The following is a 22,995-nucleotide window of genomic DNA, read 5'->3' as shown; positions in this document are numbered from 1 at the left end:
TGCATAAGTAACTTAGCCAAAAGAGAGTCCGAAGCAGCGCCCAAGTCAAGGAGGCTCCAGATGATGGCACGTGTACAGCTGGATGCGAGCCACGTGTCCAGGTGTGTAACTGCCAGGAGAGAGAAAGTACCCAGGTATATAAGAGTTTCCCAACGAACTTCTGAGGTACGCACGTTCAGATTGTCTTCTTTACGCTTGCGAGTTCTTGAGTATACTGAGAGAGAGAACTGGTTCACGGTTCCTTAGAGTTCTTGAGTCTTACTCTTGAAGTAATTGGTGGTTCAGTCACTGACTTGGACGTTGGAGTGCGATCGGCCGCAGCGGCGCCGTTTCGTCTTTGCAGGTTCTTGAGGTGGATCACGGCGAAGGACAAAGGCAAACACGACGCATACGTCGATCCAAGTTTGACGAGGCAAAGCTCCAGTGTTTTGGTCAACAGGCAGGATCATCAGGCGCCCACCATGGGGTCGTATAAAACCTGTTCCCATCCACAGCGTGAGTTCTTGGAGGTTTCTGCAGTTTTCTATGTGGTTGTGTGCTGGTGCAACCATTGTTCGCTGTTCATCTAGGTTTTGTTCGGTGATTTCGCGCTTTCCACCGTTCGTTTGGGTTTTTGTTCAGAGCGTTGGTTTCTGGTGGAGTTGCAGGTTTCTGTGGAAGTTCGCTGTGTTCTTAAGGTTTCTTTCGAAGTTTCGCGAAGTTCTGACCGATTGATCGCTGAATCTATCGTCGCTGAAGGAGGTGTTGTTCATTACTCTCTGTGATTTGTCAAGTTTTCATGAGAAAAATGAGAAGTAACCGTTCAAGTCCAGTTGCACCTGTTGCTGCTGAAGGCGCCATGACCATGGCGCAGATGGTGGAAATTATGCGTTCGCTGCAGGCGAATGTGGAGGCCTCGCGCATAGAGCAGGCAAGAATGCACGAGGACCTGGTCGCCTCTCGGGCCAGGAATGATGAGCTTAGCAGAGTGACTGAAGAACTGCGTCAAGCTCTTCAAGAGCAGCGAGGGCGTCCAGTCGCTGAAGAGGTCGCGCCGTCAACGCCTCATCGCGTTTTTCCTATGCCTTTCGCTCAGGCGATTACCGACACGCCCATCCCTGCGAGTGTGGTACCTGTGAAGGCTGTTTTCACCGGCGTGGAGGATCCTGAAGCTCATCTCACCACGTTCCATACGCAGATGATGCTGTCAGGAGGGTCAGACACCGTGTACTGCAAGATGTTTGTGAGCACACTCTAGGGAACGACGCTGGAATGGTTTGTGAGCCTGCCTACAGGTCACATAACCAACTTCCAACAGTTTTCAAAGATCTTCGTCGAGCAGTACATCGTGAACAAGGCACCGCCCAGGGTGTCTTACGATTTGTTTGACATAAGGCAGTATCTGGGAGAGTCCCTCAGGGACTACCTGAATCGTTTTGGGGCGCAGATGGTCCGCTCGCCAGCCAAAGATGAAGAGATGCTGGTCTACGCATTCAAGAAGGACGTGCTGCCGGGACCATTCTGCGAGGCATTGATCAGGGCTCACCCTGCCACGTTTGCTGAGGTCAGGCGACTTGCGGTGGCCCACATCGCCGATGAGAGTGAAGTCGCCGAGAAGAGGGGCAGCGTGGCTCCCGCCAGGCCACGTGCCCAGACCAGGATCCAGCCGCAGAGGGTGCTGGAGACAGCGGCGGCCAGGAGGGATCAGAGGACTCGCCATCCTTATGACCCAAGGAAGAACAAGGGCAGGGGCCAAGGACGCCCGCAACCAGCGCGCCGGGAGTACAATCGCTCACCTAAGCACAAGTTTGTCATGGGATTGGCGGACCTGATCGTCATTCCCAATATATCAGCTAGGTTGAAAGCGCCAGAGAAGGTGGGCGACAAGGTGCTGGGACCAAAGCCAGACGTTTGGTGTGAGTTCCACCAGGGCTTTGGCCACACCGTGGATTCGTGTTTGGCTTTAGGATACCAGCTCCACGATCTGGTCAAGAACGGGTTCCTAAACGACTACTTGCTGGACAGAAGGACGGGGGCGCGTCGAGCTCCCAACCAGCAGGTGGAGAGGCTCAGCAGCACGAGATGCCTACACACGGGGAAATCCACACCATTGCAGGAGGTTTCTCGGGTGGTGGATGCACCACATCACAGAGGAAGAAGTACGCGAGGTCTGTGATGACGTGGGAATTGACATGACTCCTTTAGTCTTTTCGCTGGACAAGTTTTCGCTTAAGACTGGGGGGCTTGTGTACCACCCCGGTAGTCGGAAGTGATGACGTGGGATCAAGCTATTGTATAGGCGTGTTGATGAAACGCCTGGCTGGCAGAAGGGAAGGAAGTCGGGGGGCTCGTGTGGTCGCCAGTTATTAAGTTGGCGTGCTCCGATCTCCAGCACACCAGAACCGGCGGTCACCGGGTTAAAGATGAAGTCGCCAGATGTAAACCCAGGCGACCAAGTGATTAGAGATCGCCGAAGAAAGGACATCGCCGGAGATGAAGGCAGATAGACATTTCCCAGCTGGCCAGAGGGTGAGGTCGGGGGACAGCTTGCTCGATCATACACGGTGGAACAGGTGGCGCAGATCATGAAGGCGGCCGGCGAGACCACAGGGAAGGTGTGTACGAAGGCACCCGAACTCGCCTATCCAGAAGAGATCGCGCTCCAAGGCAACTATGCACTGAGTAGTATCATGCATAAGTAACTTAGCCAAAAGAGAGTCTGAAGCAGCGCCCAAGTCAAGGAGGCTCCAGATGATGGCACGTGTACAGCTGGATGCGAGCCACGTGTCCAGGTGTGTAACTGCCAGGAGAGAGAAAGTACCCAGGTATATAAGAGTTTCCCAACGAACTTCTGAGGTACGCACGTTCAGATTGTCTTCTTTACGCTTGCGAGTTCTTGAGTATACTGAGAGAGAGAACTGGTTCACGGTTCCTTAGAGTTCTTGAGTCTTACTCTTGAAGTAATTGGTGGTTCAGTCACTGACTTGGGCGTTGGAGTGCGATCGGCCGCAGCGGCGCCGTTTCGTCTTTGCAGGTTCTTGAGGTGGATCACGGCGAAGGACGAAGGCAAACACGACGCATACGTCGATCCAAGTTTGACGAGGCAAAGCTCCAGCGTTTTGGTCAACAGGCAGGATCAGTTCTCACTCACATTTCTTCTATCCGTTGCATTTTCTTTGGTTTCTGCTCTGCCGTTTGCACTCCGGTGTGAGTATCTCCGACGACGCGTTCGCACTCCGGTGTCGGTATCTCCGACGACGCGTTTGCACTCCGGAGTTAGTATCTCCGACGACGCGCTGTTAGGCACTCTCATCTTTCCAGTGAACTCTTGTAACCTCGTCCCACGTGCTTTCATCTCCGTGCTCTTCTCTAAGTACGTCTCTCTCTCTGCGTGCTCACCCTGTTATCTCCGGCGAGGTCTTGTCACTGCGACGCCTGTGTTTCGTCTTCTCCAACCTCAGGCCCCCAGAATCCCTCTGCGATCATCGAAAGGTACCTCTTTTCTTCATCTCATGGTCCTTTAACTCATCTCTACCGATTGCATCACCCCATAACTGCCATTTGCATATACTTTACACTGTTTCTTCACCCCGCGCTATGGTTTCTCTGCGCGTCTTCTCTTCTTCTTCATTGTTTTACACTTCTTTACTTCCTTCCTCCATAGCATCTCATTCTCCTTCCTTTCTCCTATTTTTCACTGAACCATTTCTTCATTACCTTCTTCTTCATTCACCTTACCCTTTTTCTTCTCCATTGCAGTTACTACGCAATGGCACGCACGAAAAGAACCGCGCGCCTCGTCGCTCACCCTGGTGCACAGCCTTCTGCGAGTGCACCACCATCACCTTCAACTGCCGCGCCCCCTTCGCCGAGCGCACAGCCCTATTGGGTTCATTCCTACCATAACTATGCTAGGGTGTACGAGTGGGCACCTCTGGCCCTGTTGGCTGAAACGTCAACGAAACTCCCCAACAATCACCTCGCAACCCTCATGAAGAGCGACACAGACGAGCCTTCATGTGCTCTGGACAGGGAGGACGACTCGCGCTTGAATGTGCGTATTCCCCCTCGAGGCATGCCCGTGTGTGTGGATGACAGGGCTAACAACAAGGTGCCCTTTACCTTCATCTACTCAGCCGTCTTCAAGAGGTTGCGTTTGCGGCTGCCCTTCACTCTCTTCCAGAGGGACCTGCTAACAGAGCTAAACGTAGCTCCCTGCCAACTGCATCCAAATGCTTGGGGATTCATCCGAGCGTTTGAGATCCTGTGCACTTCGGGCACCCACCCTCCACCGACGTGTTCTTGCACTTCTTCGAGGCCAAAAATCCAGGAGATAGGTCGTGGTTGAGCTTGAACGGAGTCTCTGGAAGGGTCATCTTGGGACTGTTCCAGCAGTCCTTCAAAGACTGGAAAGGCAAGTTCTACATGATCTCTTCCAACGAGCGCAACCCCACTCTGCTTGAAGGATTTCCACTCTACTGGGTTTCCAAAGTGGAGTTCAAAAAACCGAGGGGTTTGGAGGCCATGGCTCCCTACGAGCGCGAGCTATGTGGGTTGCTCATGAGCCTGGGTGCCAAGTTTGGCTCCTCCACCCTCATCAAACGTGAGTTTGATGCTGAAGCGCTGAAGAAGTATATAGGTTTGAACTCTCCTCCCCTCCTCTTTTCTTTAACTTAGCATCTCTGTGCATTCACTTGTCTCCTTTGCTTGCATCATCTACATCTATGCATATCTTGCTTTATCTCTTGAATGAGTGGCTAACCTTTCGATGTCTTTACTGATGCAGACATGACTTCTGGCAAAGACAGGCGCCAAAGACTGCTCGATTTGGCCAGAAGCAGAAAAGCAGCTGGGTCTTCAACGGGGACCACCGAGACCATCTCGGATTCTCCACTCTCAGTCACGCCAGCTGAAGTCCCCGAGCCAGTGGTCGAGAGGAAAAGAAAACGGTTAGTAAAGGCTCATTCTACCGCCGCGTCAACTGAAGAGGAGAGCTCGGGGTCTCCTCTGATTCATAGAAGGAGGAAGGTAACCGAGACTGGTGGTTCTTCCCCACTTAGGCCAGAGAAAACTGAGAAGGGTGCCTCTCCACCCCTTCCAGCACAAACTACGCCAACACCTTCCCCTTCTCCAACACCTCTTCTTTCTCCAACACCTCTTCCTGCCCCATTCCCACCAACCACTCTGCCAACGCCAACCGCTGGGAGTGGGCCTGCTCACTTGGGGGGAGCTTCTCACCATGGGGCCTCACCACTTCCCCAACGCTCTGCTGCCACTACCGAAGGTGGTGGTGAGAGCTCCCTCCCAGGCCCCGGTTCAAGCACTGAGGGACTTTGCAAGGTCATCAAGCTGACCACGCAACTGATCCAGAACCGAGAGCTCCTCAACTGGAGTGGGCAGGAGGTTGACATGCACCTTGCTCGTCAGCTGGTGCTCTCCCTGGAATTCTCCACCCAACACCGCCGATTGGAGAAGATGGAGAGGAAAATTAACGAACTCCACGACGAGAAGGAGTCACTGCAAAGTGACTATGAAGCCTCGCAGCAGCACACTGTTAATTTGCTAAGAAATATGGTGGAGAGGTCTAGGAGAGAATTCGCCCTTCAAGTCCAAGAGACCGTCAAAACGGAGATTCTGATGGGTCACGCTGTTACCGCTCTTGATGACGAGCTGGTTGAATCCAGAGGCAAGGCTATCCAACTGGAAGCCGAGATCACCTCCCTGCGCCAACAAAATGCCCAACTGGCGAAGGACCTCGAGACAACCAGGAAAGAGGCAGCTGATCGGGGAAGCAAGCTTGGAGAGGTTGAAGCCAAACTCAAAGAGGCAGAGGCCTCCATCGCCACGCTTACCACTAAAAAGGTCGTGCTGGAGACCAATAAGACAAAACTTGAAGCTGAGAAGACCAAGTTTTGGGAGGAGGCTGCTGATACCCTCAATGAGGGATTTGAACTGGCTCTCGATCAGGTTAAATGTGTCTTCCCAGAGGCTGACTACTCTCAGTTTAGCATAGACTTCGACGTGGTGGATGGCAAGATTGTTCACCCCTGATCATCTGCTTCTTTACTGTATATAACTCTTTGTAAAGACTTGGTTATGAATGAAACATCATTTCCCTTTTGCTGCTTATTTCTTCTTGTGTATCTCTTTCTTAGCATTTATACTTCTATTGTTGGAACATTGTCTTTTCTGTTTTCACCTTATACGCCTTTGCCTCTATCTGCTGTGTGGTTGACCAATCATAACTGGCGAAACTTACTCAACTGAATTCACTCGTTATTGTTATTATCATTAAGGGTAAGATCTATAATGATTTTTGATTGCTTCAGAATGTAAAATATTTTATATCGACAATGCCTTCTTATTGAATTCTTTGCTTTACGGTGTTTTGCTTCAGGTAAGAATAGTCGGGAAGGTGTTGGAGAAAGTTGAGAGAAACACCGATGTCAGTTTTGTTTTGGACGATCTAGTTGGACGAATAAAATGCCGAAGATGGTATTGGATGCATTATAAATGTTATTTCATATTAAATTAGTTATAAAATAATGTGTTTGTGTTGCTTTGCTTTCTACTTTGGAAAATTTTCCCCAATAAATGTTGTGGGAAGTGGTTTGAGTTATTTTTTTGTTCTTTATCAGGGTTAATGAGACTTTTGACACAAAGGAAATGGAGAAAGTAATGTAAGTTCATGAATATGTAAGATATGAGTCTCTGATTGTGGTATTTCTAACCTTGATTTTTTTTCAATGATAGGAATGGTATGTACGTCCATGTTTCTGGGCATTTGAAAAGCTTCCAAGGTGTTAGGCAACTTGTTGTTTTCTCTGTCAGGCATGTGCGCTACTCCCACTTTGTGTTATATTGTAACAATTGTGCAGTGGCTGTTTATTTACGAATTTGGTATGATAGTTTAGGGCCAGATGAAAACTGTTAAGAAGTGGGCTTTAAGCCTAACTCAACCCCATAAAACCGGCTCATGGGGTGAGGTTTGCACCCATTTATATATTATGAAATGTCCTTATCTCTAGTCGATGTGGGATTTCCAACAAAAACGATTTTCTTGAGTCTTCAATGAACACATGTTCAAGTTAGTTAGTGAGAACAGTTAATCCTTGTTTGTTTATCCCATCAGTCATTACTTTAGGGATCTAACTGTAACTTGGAGTGAATTTACAGAATGTGTTATACACACCTCAGTAAGCACTGCACAGGTTTAAGTCAGTTGTGGAGAAAAGTTAATCCTTGTTTATTTCAGTAGTCATTACTTTAGCTATCTAATTGTAACTTGGAGTGAATTTATGATTTACTATATCGAATGTTAAGGGTGTTTGTTATTGAAGAATGGGGTGGTTGTTATTCTGGTTTGTCAGGTTCACCAATGTTGAGAACTTGAGACACTATAATTATGTATTAGATAACGTGCTAATTAATATAACGTGCTAATTAATATATATTTTTTACACTTCATATAGGTGTTGAAGATAATTACTTGCTTCATGTATATTCGTACCTTCATAAGAATCCTGCTGATCTAAAAGCTTCTTATGGTGTTCCAATTCATCAACGCAAGGAATTCTTAGCTAGGATTGTGCCAAATTATGCACCTCAGGGATCGGTTCAGGAAGTTGAGGTAAATTACACTTCTCAAAGTTATTTTTATTCTTCTTATCACTTCTCTTAATTATATATATCATGTTTGATTGTTTTTTAATATCTTAAATTAATCAGGTCTTTTTGCAGATACAACAGATGGACTATTGAAAGAAGTTAACACCAAGAAGTACTATGAATAAATAAAACTTGGAGAGTAAAGTGCTTTTCTGCATGTTGAAGCTAGAGCTTCTGAATAAACCTACTTTGCATGTATCTTATTATCATAAAATCCACTTTTTATATTGAAAGTGATATTGAAATAAAAGCACAATTTACCTAATTTACCTTATTTCTAATTATTAAATAAACACCCCATCGATATTCATTTACAAATTGAAAAAAATAATTATATATAAATTTGAAATCCATAATTAATTATGAAAAGTTAGTTTTAACATTTTTAAAAATTTAAAATAAGGATTTAATAGCAATTAGTAAACCCTTATTATTATTATTATTACTGCACCGGTTGCTTTGGATTGAAATTATAAATAGGTGATCGAGTGTTGGGGTCTGGATCAGTAGAATCACAGGGTTTGAGCAAAATGGGTGTTGTGAAGGGTCTCTTAGCTTTAGCTTTGGTTCTGAATGTGGTTGTGGTGAGTAATGGAGGCAAAAGCAGCCTCTTCGTTAGGAAAACCAACAAGAATGGGGATATGCCACTTGACAGTGATGTGTTTAGGGTTCCTCCTGGTTATAATGCTCCTCAGCAGGTACATACTCTACCCTTTTGTACCTTATCTGGGTTTCCATTGATTTTTAATTCTGTTTATATGTTAATGTAAGGTAGGAGAGGGCTTACACTAGAGTTCAGAAAAATGGTGAATGATTATTTCTTTGCTTAGTTAATCAGTTTCTCTGCTGCTGCTTGATCCACTACTTGCATTACTTTTTGTGTTTTTGACTTTATGATACAGATTTTTGAGAGGAAATTTCAATGTTCTTTGAAATGTTTTTGTATTTTGTTATCCTTTAGGAGTTTTTTTTCCTGTCTTTGAATTGAATCAATGGCAAAGGCTGGTATGCAATAAGGTTCATATAACGCAAGGTGACCTTGTGGGGAGGGCAATGATAATATCATGGGTGACTATGGATGAACCGGGGTCGGGTGCAGTGCGTTATTGGAGTGAGAAAAATGGCACGAAGAAGATTGCAAAAGGAAAAATGGTTACTTATAGGTTCTTCAATTACTCATCTGGGTTTATTCATCACACCACCATCAGAAAATTGAAGGTACTTCTCTTTTCCATTATTTAAATTTTATGTTGTTTGTTTTCCAGATACATGCCAAGGCAAGGTTGTGAGAAAAAAAAGGGCATTTTGATTTGTGAATCAATTTTGATGTGTGTGCTTCTTTTGGGACAGTACAACACCAAATACTACTATGAAGTTGGACATAGGAACACAACACGCCAGTTTTCGTTTATAACTCCACCTCAAATAGGCCCTGATGTACCATATACATTTGGTCTCATAGGTAAGTGTGTTATTGGGTGGTTGGATATAGTTACTTTTTTCTTGACAAGATTTACATATATTTTAATTTAATTCATAATGTAGACACTGGTAGCATCTATGTGGTCTTTTATTACCATGAATGCTAGAACATTCACCATTATTTTAAGAAGAAAAAGTGCTATATGTTTGTGTCTAATAGGCCAATATGTTTGTTGTAAACTGGTGTGGCATTATTTGTAGGGGATGTTGGTCAGAGTTTTGATTCAAATACAACGCTTTCTCACTATGAATTGAGTCCAAAAAAAGGAGAAACAGTACTGTTTGTTGGAGATCTCTCTTATGCTGATAAGTACCCGAATCATGATAATGTTAGGTGGGATACTTGGGGAAGGTTTACAGAAAGGAGTGTTGCATATCAACCATGGATATGGACTGCAGGGAACCACGAAATTGATTTTGTTTGGTTTAGGGTTTACAGTACGAATTGACTTTATTTGGTTTTAACTATTTATTTGGTTTTAACTATCTGAAAAACTTCTCTTTGTTTCTTTCAACAATAAATTTGAAGTTTGGTTTAATGCATTTTCCCAGTCCAAATCTTGGTAAGAAGTGAGTTTTTAACATGGATCAACAACACTTTTTTGCAGGGTGAAACCGTACCTTTCAAGCCTTTTAGCCACCGTTACCATGTTCCTTACGAAGTATCTCAGAGCACTTCTCCCTTCTGGTATTCTATCAAGAGAGCTTCAGCACACATCATTGTCTTGTCCTCGTATTCAGCATATGGTAATAATCTGTGTGCATGTCTTCAAAAACATAAAGTTAAATTGTTTAATTGGGTTAAATGCACACCTAATATGTGATGCACACCTTTTTGTTGTAATAATCTTCGTTATTCTCAGGCAGAGGCACGCCACAATATACATGGCTTGAAAAGGAGCTACCGAAAGTTAAAAGGTCAGAGACTCCTTGGTTGATTGTTCTCATGCATTCACCTTTGTATAATAGCTACAATAATCACTTCATGGAAGGGGAAGCAATGAGAACAAAGTTCGAAGCCTGGTTTGTGAAGTACAAGGTTGATGTTGTGTTTCCTGGTCATGTTCATGCCTGTAAGTGCTAAAACTTGCTTCTTAAACTACTCTTCTTCCGTTATTTATTTGAAATTTCTAATGCTTCTGAAAGCCACCAGAATCAATCATGTATCATTAGGCTTGCATTGAAACACTACTCAACTAAATATCAACTTCTGTTCCTAAAGTTTAGAGGGAAAAAGGCAACAAAAATATTGCACAAATGCACTTCAATAATCTGACTGATGGGCTGCTATGTATATCAGGAACGTGTTTCTAACATTGCATACAACGTTATAAATGGTCTTTGCACTTCTGTAAAAGATCCATCAGCTCCTGTATATATCACCATTGGTGATGCAGGATACTATGGAGTTACAGATACCAAGTAAGCTCTTTATACGTAACTTGAGGAAAAACTTATTTTATTTGTTGTTTTTACTTCTCTCTCTAAAAGATCTTGTGGGGAAAGTGTGTCCAAACATTTACCAAGTCTGATATGATCAACATTTGAACTGCAGCATGACACAACCACAACCAGAGTATTCTGCATTTCGTGAGGCCAGCTTTGGACATGGCATATTTGACATAAAAACCGAACACATGCTCACTACAGCTGGAACAAAAATCAAGATGGAGTTGCAGTGGAGGCTGATTACATTTGGTTTTTCAACAGACACTGGTACCCAGTTGATGATTCCACATAATGCTCACATTCACTGATCTTCATAGAAGAATGCATAATGTGATGCCAATAAATTCAGCACTCGGCAACTAAAGAGTGCTAATACCACGAACATGAATTATCAATGTCTCTGAACCTTTGTCACAGTTAATAAATCCAAATTGCCTGCTTCTATTCTGAAACACTTTACAATTTTATCATACCATTTTAGGTAGCTCATAAAATAGTTCAGTATCAAATCCATCACCCAATATGCTTCCTAAATCTCATAATACTTCACTACAGTATCATTTGATGCAAAAAACTTAAATCAAATCAGCTTGAACTTGAATTAGCCTTAAATGACTGGTTTCGGGCTTTTGTGTGTTTCTTTATTGTCCAGGAAGTGTAGTCATCTTCTGGAGTTAAAAAGATTAGAAAAAGAAAACAAAGATCGATTGAATTTATTGTGAAAATCTACATCTACAATATGCTGCTACATTTAAATTTTTAGAATAAAATTGTAAAGAAAATAATGTTATTTATCTTGGAATTTGTTAATTCTTTGTCTTCAACAGTAGAATGATTTTTGAAGAAGCTCAAAAAGAGACTTTATCTTCCTTCACCCCCATAATTTCTAACTACACCCTCATAATTTTTAAAATAACCCTTTTTTGAACAAGTTTTTATAAATTTGCAGAATATGATTTATAGAATAGGATTAATCCCTATAATTTTCAAATGTATTAGATTTGATTTGTTCACATAGTTATTTAGAATCAGAAAAAGTTATTTGGACAATTAAAAACAACTCTTTTTAAAATTAGATAAACAACCCTTAAAAAATAGATAAACATAAAAGTTTAAGAGAATACAACTTTTATATTTTAGAGGAATCACAAATATATTTTACTCCTAAATAAACTTAATTTCTCTATCTCTTTATCGTTATTGTATATAAAGTGTTTAAGTATTTATTGTTTACTGATGTAGCAAATAGAGATTTTTATTTTATTGGAGGTTTAGATCGTGAAAAATGATTAGTTTCAAAGATTTTTCCATTACTTAAAATCATCCACAACTTGCATTAATTCATACGACAATGCTACCCGCATGAATAAACATTGTCCTTGAACTTTGAATGAAGTAGTCACCACTTTGTAAGTAGATAACAACAAAGATGTATTAGGTAAGCATTTCATACAATGCAACTTATAATTTAATATCAACATCATATAATAAACAAAAGAAGAATTATAACACGATAAAGACACATAAAAATCCATAGCTGAAAATGTAAAGTACACTTAAAAATATGGAAACGTATGACAAGAATAACATTAATGATTATTCCAACATATGCATTTATAGAGTAGATGTAAAGATCAACACAATTCAGTTTGTCACAGACAAAGTTCTCTTCTATCCCCTGCCCTTTCGCAAGATCTGCATCACGAACCTCGACAAGTCATTTGATGTCACGTTGAAAAGTCTTGTCAATGTTATAATACTAGCCTTGGAATAGTCAAAATAGCAACCAAACAGTGTTACAAAGATGAAGAGTAAAATGCAAAAATCAAAATGAACTAATTCACAAGTAAGCTCAAATACTTCATAATATCAAATTTGAAATTTAGAAAAGTTTATTCACACTATGAAGTAATAGTCTTTTTCCATTGAATTCTAATAATATATAATTGTCTTAGCCTTCCAACAAGTGTATCAATCTGATCTAAAGAAGGTTAACATATTATTTCCTCTTGTACTCATTTGATAGACTTCTTTACCAAACTTCAACCCTACTATCAATGTATTCAACATACATGAATAACACCCGTTGCAACTATTGTATTATCGATAAATTCTCTAGCAGTGGACATTCTTTAATCCATAATCTACAACAGGGTGAAAATTCTGCGTGACATTCTCCCAAACAAAGTTCTAAAAGGGAATGAAAGTCCCCTCCCTCAACTTTTATATGCAGTCATTTCTTACACTTATTCAGATATTCAAATTTAGGAAATGTCAATGACCTGAATGGCGTTATAACCATGGTGTCATGTAATTATGTACCAATGGGCTTCAATTTAGTAAAATTGTTTAAATTCAATTAATTAAGGGAAGACAACTATCCTAAAGAGGGGAGAGTTGTGCAATAACTTTACCCAATAATTCCAAAACGACCAACTGAGAAAAATGAATCATTTTGCAGCCAAAAAGGAAATAAGTCACCACCAAAGTTTTGAATCTTTCCTTTCAAATATTTGTGTGGTTGTAACTTATCAAGCACATTTGCATCTTTCTATATGTGTATGTCTTGATGCATCGTTCTTGTCTAGATGAACTCCAATTTTTTAAGGTGTTTTTTGTTCTTCAAGTATGCCCCCATCATTGGTCTCAACCACCTGTTCTAAATTCATAATGAAACACGAAGCCTTAGACTCTTCCAACACATCAATATTACAATCATTATTTTGCATACAAAACTGGAAGAGCTTACAGAATACGACAACTTAGATAATCTAATTTCACGAAGGTTTAGGTGGTCCAGATGAACAAGTTTGCTCACATCATTCAACAAATGCTGAAGATTTTGACAACCACGCAACAAAAGACTTTCTAAGTTGATCAAAGAATCAATGGAATTGAGAAACTTATCAATTAACGTGTGAGAGAGGTTCAAATATTGAACATGCATTAACTTTATTATTGAATCTGGAAGACTGGGCAACTTATGTTTTGTTAGAGAACAAATGTTCTCACACGTTTCAATTTCGAGAAAAGTTAGCATGCTTAAAATATTAAATGTCAACATGGTCCTCAATTGCTCTAATCAATCAAAACCCACCAAAGTTTGATACTTACCTATATCGTAGGATATATATATGATATTTTTTTGAGATACATTCAACAAGTTGAAAATCCATTTGTTCATAACTGAATTTTTCAGTCATCCTTTATGCAAATCCATGCTCAATGTCAAGAATTAAAAGACTAGAACCTCATCTTCTTTCATTAAGGATATTGAGACTAACTTTTTAATATATTCGTTATCTATTCAATCTTACCAGCATTTTCAAAACATGGAGAAGACCTTCTACCCTCCATAATCTTATTAATTGTCACCTCTCTATTTTAAATCCACTATGAAATATAGAACAATATACAAAGCAATATTGCATTTACGAAGATAAGCGACTATAAGAGGTAATAATTGTCCATAAGGACGAATATCGATCCCACAAGGAACAATGAATTATCAAGTACAATAATCGCTAAATATAAAACAAAACAATTAAAAATGTGTTGAAAGTGGTTATGTTGGCACTGATCAATAAGAAAACAAACAAAGAATTAGTTGCTTCAATTAGAAAAATAGGGATTAGGTTTCATCTCTCTCACCCTCATGTATTTTGATTAGCATGTCAATATTAAATTCTTTGATTGAAATTGATGCCCGTATAAAAATCATTTATATCGATTTCTCACATATAAAAATCATATTATTTTTATAAATTATCAACATCCTCATCACTACCAATTAAGTCTTGTTTCAACAAACTCTTGTGTGAGAAAATTCCTTTGGTTTGAGCAATCTTACTTCTTATAACTACAAAATATCATTTTTGTTTAAGTGATACTATGATGCTTGAGTAAGATGTCTCCTCATAATATAATTGATTTTTTCTCTTCCTCACATAAATGCTTAACATCACAGGTGAGCGTCCACCACTTGAGCGTTAACATAATTCTTTAGTAATACATACTTGTTGGATTTCTTCCAACAAGTTTTAAAGTTTCCACTATAGCTACATTAGTGCTTAAATGATGTGTCACTACTTGAGCGCCTTGAGGTGATTTCGTGATTCTCCGAGGTTCCAAAACTTAAACTTCAACAATTTAGTTAACCATAATTAAAAAAAAAAAAACAAAGTTTGTTTGAAAGGTTGTTGGTATGATGAATTTAGGTAAGAAATTTAAATAAAAACAAAGTAAATAATTTATATAATTCAATTGAGAAAATTGGGATTGGTGTTAATCTTTCCCACTTGTTTGTTTTTCAATGAATAAAAACATAAAAAATTCCATACATATAAAAATTATTCATATCGATTCCTCGTATACAAAATTATTAAGAAAGTTTTCTAAATATCGATTTCTCGCATATTTATAAAAACTCCTTATCATTACGAACAGATGTTATAAACTAATTAACATTTCGAATTTATTCCTGACATTCAAATATGTTAAGCATTATCATTTAAGTCGGATGCTTATAAGTACTTTCCAGTCAAATCTAATTATCAAAATTAATAAAGATTCAAACTTTAAGAATAAAATGATAATACCAATCATCAACCAAGAACAAAATATTATAAATAAATATCACCTTAATACATAAGAGTTTGAACATACTCTCAATCCCAAGGGAAAGACTTGGCCACTCATTTTGGCCATTACAAGCATCGAAAGCAAGAAAAGAAGATCCAGGATGTTTTTCCTTGACGACTGCCACTTCAAGAGTTTTCTATATCTAATTATCTCCCTTTGGTGCCTAGGATTTTGCCTCACACCTTCTATTTAACCTAATTTGATGTAGGTTAAGTTACATATCGCTCAAGCAAAATATCGTTTGCTTAAGCGAGTTTCACGAGAAAAAAATCAAAATTCATTGGACTGAACTAACTTAAGTGAGCCTTGGTGATGACTTATTTTTTACGACAAGTGTACAAAGTGAGAAATAATAATTTGTCCCTAAGGATGGATATCAAACTCATAAGGAACAATTATTTAAAATTCCTAATAGTAACATTCACTATAAGAATATGTACAATAATTTGATTTGAAAGATATTGACATAAATTTGTATGAAAAATAAATTAAAACAAAATAAATAAGTAAAAGATTTCAATTAAGAAGATTGGAAATGAGATTAATCGTTCTCCCTCGTCTGTAATTTTAAACATATAACAATTCATCTTGATTGACATTGATGGACATATAAAAATCATTAATATCAATTCCTCGCATACAAAATTATTAAGAGAGTTTCCTAAATACTAATTCCTCGTATATTTATAAAACAATTAACATTTCGAATTTATTTATGACATTCAAATATGTTAAGCATTATCATTTAGTTTATATGCTTATAAGTACTTTATAGTCAAATCTAAAGATCAAAATCATTAATAGTTTAAAGCTTTGAGAATAAAATGATAATACCAATCATCAATCATGAACTTAATATCATAGATAAATATCACCTCAATACATAAAAGTTTGAACAAATTATTCTCAATTCCAAAGAAAAGAATTAGCCACTCATGATGACTATTACAAGCATGGATAACACGAAAAGAAGATCAAAAGCGTTTCTCTTTGACCGTTGTCTTCTTTGGTTCCTCCAACGATGTTTAGGGTTATGCCCTCACGTCTTCTATTTAACCTAATTGGGCTTGGGTTAAGTGACATCTCGCTTAAGTGAGATATTACTTGTTTAAACGAGTTTTACAAGAAAAAAAACCCAACTTCACTAAAGTAAACTCGCTTAAGCAAGCCTGGGGCAAGTCTTGGACGAGTTCCTATGAAGTGAGGCAGATTTTATCTACGAATTTCTTAGCATATGAATGTTAAAATATTATGTGAATTGAACTAATTCTTAGTTTTATGAATTTAGAAATTCATTTACGAAACACACCTAAAAGTTTGCATATTATTTTTTATTTTTTATAAAGGATCATGGGTTATGTTTATAAGTTGTATTTTTTTTCTCCAGATTTATTTGATTTTTTTTAAATAGTTATTCAGTATTAGTTTTCTGAAAGAAGTTATTTTTTAAAATAGTTTATATTAAAAAAACATACATGTTTAAGAAATGAGAGTGTTGATATAATTGAGTGTGTTACTGTGAGGCTCAGAAGTAAGAGAGCTTGAAGTGATGGAAGAAGTGAAGAAGGTGGTTTGTTAAAGAGAGAAGATAGAGATTAGGGTTTCGTTTCGTTTCGTTTCGTTTTGTTTCAGTTAAGGAAGCCATGGAAGCGGCGGTGGTGGACGTCGGCTCTAAGCTTCTCAAAGCCGGTTTTGCAATTCCTGACCAGACTCCGGCCATGGTTTCCTCTCACTCCTCTCTCTCTCTCTATATATATATCCGTTATATATATATCCGTAATCATGTGTACTTGCCATAATAGTTATGGAGATTTGAATTACCGTTTCCAGTAGGAACAGTTTGACGTTAATTGAACCTGATTATCTCTGAGAGCTTGCGGCTCACTTCCTATGCAATTATTTTGTGAGGGCGAGAAAAGTGAATTTGCTTAATGAGATAGAAAATTTATAATATCCAGCTTTATATAGGACCTCTCAGTGGGCTCTTGGTTATAGTTCACGAATCTCTTACTATCATGAAGAATTTGTATAATATTCAGAGATACAAGTAGTCAGGGATGAACCGATTGCTATAGTAACTCAAGAGGAGTCAATTAAGAAAGCTGTAACCTATATAGTCAATTTTTCTGCTCTACTTTAGGCTCTAAAAAGGTGCTAAGAACTTCAATTTGAAAGGAAAAGAAGAAAAAGGATGAAAAAAAGGTAGCACAACACTTGAGGTTAGATGGAAGCATCAAATTGGATGATATGGGTATTAGCTTTCTTCGTTGACTTCTACTCTTGAGTGACTATAGCAATCTTTTATCCAACGATCACTAATGTTTAAGAATATTATATGAGGTCTTTTATGATATCAAAGTGTGAAGGCAGAGATTTAAGATATATATAGTTAATAGCTCATCTAGAGGTTCTTATTTATAGCTAGGGTTATAAATTTGCTATCCCATTTAACAAATTTACTTACTCCCACTCACAGAATAACTTCATAGAAAGTGGCAGAAAGCTCTGAAGACTAATAAGTTGTGAATTAAGGTTTGCATTCAAATCTCTTTAATTATTAATGCAACCATCTAGCCTATTATAGTATTGTTTCTACGTGTGAGTGTATACATTATTGTTCTTATCTATCATAAACTAGACTATACATGGAAAATGTACACGGTTAGAGAGGTTTAATTTCCTTTAATGCATAATTCTAATCCACTCAGCAATTCTCAAGTATAACATTTGACTTCACTACCATCACCTCAATTTTAGTTCTCAACTATTTCAGAAAATGCCTCATTGAGCCTCTTTTTATATGACTCAGATAATTCCCACTAAAATGAAACAACTGCTTGATGAGGGATCGGTTACTGATAATTCACTGGCTGACAATGTCACGGTTGATCCAGTTGAGCGGGGATTTGTTAGAGATTGGGATGCTATTGAGGATTTGTTGCAGCATGTTTTATATACTGGACTCGGATGGGAAATTGGCAATGAAGGTCAAATACTCTTTACGGATCCACTTTGTACCCCAAAGGTTTCTCAAACTTGCCTGCTTTCTCTTTTCCTGTACACATTTATTCCTAGATACCCTTTTCTGTGTATGCATATGTGTTATTCTTTGCTAGGTTTTTGTTTCCTTTTTATCTACTTGAACTAATTGGGCAACCTTTTATTAAATGGAATTGCCACTAATAAGTTAGTATTATTGTTTTGTTAGTTAGTGTTATATATATATCTTCTCTTAATTAGTATATATGTTGTTTTCCAATTTTCCAGGCCAACAAAGAACAGTTGGTGCAATTAATGTTTGAAACATTCAACATATCAGGGTTTTATGCTTCAGAACAAGCAGTGTTATCACTGTATGCTGTGGGACGTATCTCAGGCTGCACTGTTGATATTGGACATGGAAAAATAGGTATCCACGCTTGAAGCAATAGAAACTTTATTTGAATTATGCAAATAGGTTCTACATTGAATAGATGGATTGTTTCAGCTGCATGCTGAGTGAATCAAGCTGTCTGTTTTTTATGTGTGAGTATGCTATCTCTTGCACTTAGCATGATGTGTTGATGAACCACAGGTTCTGTGGCAACAGGTTATCTGATGTCCTGTTTTTTTTTTTGCTACAGAGTAAAGAAATAATGATTTATTAATTTTCTTTATCTGATGTCAATAGTAAAATTAAATATCATTATCATATAGTTAGTCTAGTCCACTTGAAATTGAACAGATTCAAAATGATGAAACAATTTTTCTCCATTTCTTATATTCCAACAGGTCTATATTTCTCATGTGTTGCCCATTCTATATACCACCTTTTTGTGCAATATTCCTTCTGTGTTACTAGCTTCATCATGTTTGAATGGAAGGAATCATGTACTTAGGATCTTGATCAAATAACACAACTTAGGCTCCTAGAATGAATTTATTGAAGTTTCATTGTTCCACTGAGCCAATGATTATTTTTTGTACATCTTGTTTTTGTAATGGAATCAAATTGAAAGATGAAGCAAGTAGTTTTCCGTATTTTTCTTTTCTGTAGATAAGTGTAAGGAATTGCAATATTTTAACTTTCACACAAGATCATGAATAACTTTTGATCATGAGTGTCGCTGGTAAATGGAACAAGGAAAATATTATTTAAAATTTGTTGGAAAAAAAGTTGAATTCTCCCAAGATTAATACATTTCAATTACTATTTTTCTGATACTTTCTATTTTTTAAACTAAACTAGATAGTGTTCCAGTAAATATTGCATGCACAATTGGAGTAAATGAATAGATGTCTGAGTGTTTGTCTTCAAATATGAATATGTTTTTGAGCTTACTTGTTATATGTTTTGTATCATGATTTCTTTGGCTTTGTGACTAGATATTGCACCTGTAATTGAGGGTGCTGTTCAACATATTGCCTCCAGAAGATTTGAGTTTGGAGGCATTGATCTATCTAATTTCCTGGCTCAAGAACTAGGCAAGTCCAATCCACAAGTAAATATCAGCATGACTGATGTGGAGCAAATAAAAGAGCAGTACTCATGCTGTGCTGTAGATGAGTTAGCTTATCAAAAGACCCAATATTTTTGTCCTGTGGAGGAGCATACCCTTCCTGATGGACAGGTCTGCTTTCTTAATTCCTCTGATAGTTTTGACTAGCAATACTGATTGATAGAGGGGGAAGGAAATGAAAATGAAAGAAAAGGTGAGATTAAGAATCAGTAAGCATAGAATTGATTGATTTCAGCAAAACTTATGAGGGGGTGACTGATGTTTGTTTGGAATACATTCTGTTTTCAACTTTCTGTGATTTACCAATTAAAATCTGATATTTTTAGCTTATCAAGGAGCTTTCTTTTACTGTGTTATTATATATTTTAGTCAGCCTTTTGAGGAAGCCCTTTGTAAGTTCTCTGCATGCTCAAACTGTTAAAAGTTGTATCAGTAATTTTCACATTCCACCAGGAGAGGCTGTGTAACAGTATGTCTCCCTAAGGACGTTAAATTGGCTCTATTTAATGGTTCAGCTGCTTTTGTGTTTCAAAATTCTGGACCAGCCTGAAGGTTATTTCATTTTTGAGACAAACAGGCTGGTTTGCTGGGATAAAAATTAGCAACAACTCAACAACATTTGTTTCCTTCACCCCACTGTCAACAATGTGTTTATATTTAAGTTCTGTAAATGGATCTTCAATAACTTATTACTCATCTGAAAGTTGAATTATATTAAAGGTGATAAAAATTGGGAGAGAAAGATATACGGTTGGGGAAGCTTTATTCCAGCCATGTCTATTGGGTTTAGAGGCTCATGGCATTGTTGATCAGCTTGTCCGTGCTATTTCAACCGTGTCATCTGATAATCAACGGCAGCTGCTGGAAAATACTGTGGTTTGTGGTGGCACTTCATCTATGGCAGGTATATCCTTGTCTTCATTAGTTCCGGTGAATTTAGGATAAGCTTGATATGAAGTTCTAATTTGTTATACTTTTTGTTGTTTTTTCCATCCAAAGACAATGTGCTTATATTTGGTTTATCCATCAATATTTTTAAATTGTTATATCTTCTACTTTGAATGTAGGGGATCCTACTTTCTTTTAGATTAGAGTAGAATATACCTAACATTTGGTTAATAAATTCATATTATTTAGTTAGAAACCTGGATAGGAGCCAATAAAGTTTAAAATTCAATAAACTTCTCAAATCACAGAAATTAGTAATTAGACTCAGGAATTCAAAAGACAGATAGAAATTACTGAATATAAAGTTGACCTAGTGCACGAGACTCCCACTAAGCTGGGTTTTTGCGAGGATAGATGAACATAGTATTACCTTGGCAAGTGGAATGGCTGTTTCTAGGATTTGGATATGTAAACTCCTTCTCACAAGGTTGTTCTCCTCTTCCTCTCATCCATCACATTTCTCAGTTGGTCCTGCAATGTCCACCAAAGCTGCATAGGGCTTCCTAAAGTATTTTTTTAATAATATTTATGGATGGAAGCTCTAATATGAACTTTTCTGGTGGAATTTCCTTTAGGCCACAATAAAATATAATAAACATCTCTAAATCTGTACGCTTAATATTTTTCTTTATTTCACTGGACCTGGATTTACTTCCCTACTTATATAAATAGTTATTCTATGGAGTTTAAGTTTTAGATTTAGTTGCAGATCAAGGTTTTTTTTTGCAAGCGAACACTAATTATGTTTTAAATCAAGATATTCATGTTTCTACTGATAATATTGGCTTTATCTCACAACACTTAGATTTCTTATCTATGCCAATGCTACTTTTCATTGGCAGGTTTTGAAGAGAGATTTCAGAAAGAATCTAGCTTAAGTTCATCTGCTGTTCAACCTACCCTTGTTAAGGTAATTTGGTTATCTTTTAAAGTAACTTCAGATTTATTATTCTTGTTTTAAGTAATCTTTCCGCTGGTGGATAATCTCTGGCTTACTGCAGCCTCCAGAATACATGCCAGAAAATTTAACCATTTATTCTGCATGGGTGGGAGGTGCAATACTTGCCAAAGTGGTTTTCCCTCAAAATCAGCATATAACCAAGGCTGATTATGATGAAACCGGACCTTCCATTGTTCACCGGAAGTGCTTCTGAAAGTATTGTTTATTCCTCTGCTTGTACTGGTAATGTAACATGTCATAACCTGTAGATTTTAAATGCTAGATGTCCATGTGTGTGTACAATTGTAAAAGCCGTAGTAATCTCCATTAAGGTAATCTTATCACTCTTTCTCCCCACCAAAAAAAAGCTGTGGCATCTCCATTAAGGTAATCTTGTTACTCTTACTCCCCACAAAAAAAAATCTTCTCATCATTCATGAGTTACTAAGTAGCAGTAGAAGATTTCCGTTGTAGCTCAGAAATGTATATGTGAGAGCTTGCATATCTTTTATAATGTGGTTTCTTTGTAACCTTGTGGGCTGTGGCTACTAGCTACTAGCTACATCCCTTCTAGCTCCCTTCTAGCAGAGTCCCTTGTTCCTATGATAGTTTGAAAGGAAAATTACATGCAAGTCTTCTATCAACTTTCCCATCGTAACTGCAGTACCACAGCTGTTATAACTTTCACGTGACTGTGGTTTCATGCAAAAGTGCTGTGAAATGAGATTGTTAGATTGGCTTAATGAAGGTATCCATGTTTGACACAAAGATTAAATATGGGATGGGGAAGAACACCAAAACAAAGGAAAAGAAGACTGAAAAAATGAAACAAAAGTGAGGATATAAACAACGTTTAAGATAGAAAGAGAAGAGAAGATAAAAAAATGCACCCTCCACTCTCTTGAAAAGTCATCCAACTTCTCCTAATAGACAGCTGGGCTGAAACATATCAATTACGAAAATAATCTCAAACAAAAGGAGGGTGTGGATAAAAATTACTCAAAAACCCCCTTTTTTGGAATATTCTGAATTTAGATTTTTAGAACACATTTTTTAATTATGAAATTTTTTATCCGGAATACATTTTTAATTTTCTATTCTGGATTTTTTTTTTCAGAATGTAGTTTTGATTTATATTTATTATTTTGGATTTTTAAATCCGGAATAAGGGTAATTTTGAAAATTTCAAAAAATGATAGGGAGCAGGCTAGAATTGATATAGTGTAGGAAGTAATTGTGTACAAACAGTACAGTTATTTAACCAAGTGGACCTAAATATACTTCTAATGGGTGTGAGTTCAGTATCAATAGTTCGTCCTTGCAGAATAATCTTGTCTTCAAGGTTTTGGTTGGATGAACTTGGTAAAGGAGACATGGTTGATGATGCAG

The 22,995-nt window shown here is 38.1% G+C and overlaps 1 protein-coding gene and 1 pseudogene across 2 annotated transcripts; both read left to right on the top strand.

The window, feature by feature from the left end:
- The first annotated feature begins 8,083 nt into the window (after positions 1–8,083).
- Positions 8,084–11,030, top strand: LOC137831212 (fe(3+)-Zn(2+) purple acid phosphatase-like; annotated as a pseudogene).
- Positions 11,031–16,667: 5,637 nt separating this feature from the next.
- Positions 16,668–22,250, top strand: LOC137825241 (actin-related protein 7-like). 2 transcript variants are annotated; one of them, XM_068630916.1, is made up of 7 exons: positions 16,668–16,940; positions 18,029–18,244; positions 18,487–18,628; positions 19,585–19,829; positions 20,439–20,622; positions 21,509–21,576; positions 21,668–22,250. In XM_068630916.1, exons 1-7 carry the CDS (start codon positions 16,863–16,865, stop codon positions 21,818–21,820), a joined length of 1,086 nt encoding a protein of 361 aa, XP_068487017.1. In that variant the 5' UTR covers positions 16,668–16,862; the 3' UTR covers positions 21,821–22,250. The 2 variants fall into 2 exon arrangements, 1 of the variants encoding a protein (XP_068487017.1); XR_011083299.1 differs by having other exon boundaries at positions 16,711–16,940; positions 21,472–21,576; positions 21,668–21,785.
- The last annotated feature ends 745 nt before the right edge of the window (positions 22,251–22,995 follow it).

This window comes from Phaseolus vulgaris, chromosome 11, assembly GCF_000499845.2.
Source record: "Phaseolus vulgaris cultivar G19833 chromosome 11, P. vulgaris v2.0, whole genome shotgun sequence".
In the NCBI taxonomy this organism is placed as follows: domain Eukaryota; kingdom Viridiplantae; phylum Streptophyta; class Magnoliopsida; order Fabales; family Fabaceae; genus Phaseolus; species Phaseolus vulgaris.
Note: the sequence above shows the minus strand (reverse complement) of the source record. Positions and strands in the feature narration are given on the sequence as shown.

What these genes read in the sequence shown, in the direction of transcription:
- LOC137825241 (XM_068630916.1), top strand. Translation starts at nt 16,863, where the DNA reads ATGGAAGCGGCGGTGGTGGACGTCGGCTCTAAGCTTCTCAAAGCCGGT. An exon ending in TGGCACTTCATCTATGGCAG is followed by an intron (nt 20,623 to 21,508) that starts GTATATCCTTGT and finishes TTTCATTGGCAG; the next exon opens with GTTTTGAAGAGAGATTTCAG. An exon ending in TTCAACCTACCCTTGTTAAG is followed by an intron (nt 21,577 to 21,667) that starts GTAATTTGGTTA and finishes GGCTTACTGCAG; the next exon opens with CCTCCAGAATACATGCCAGA.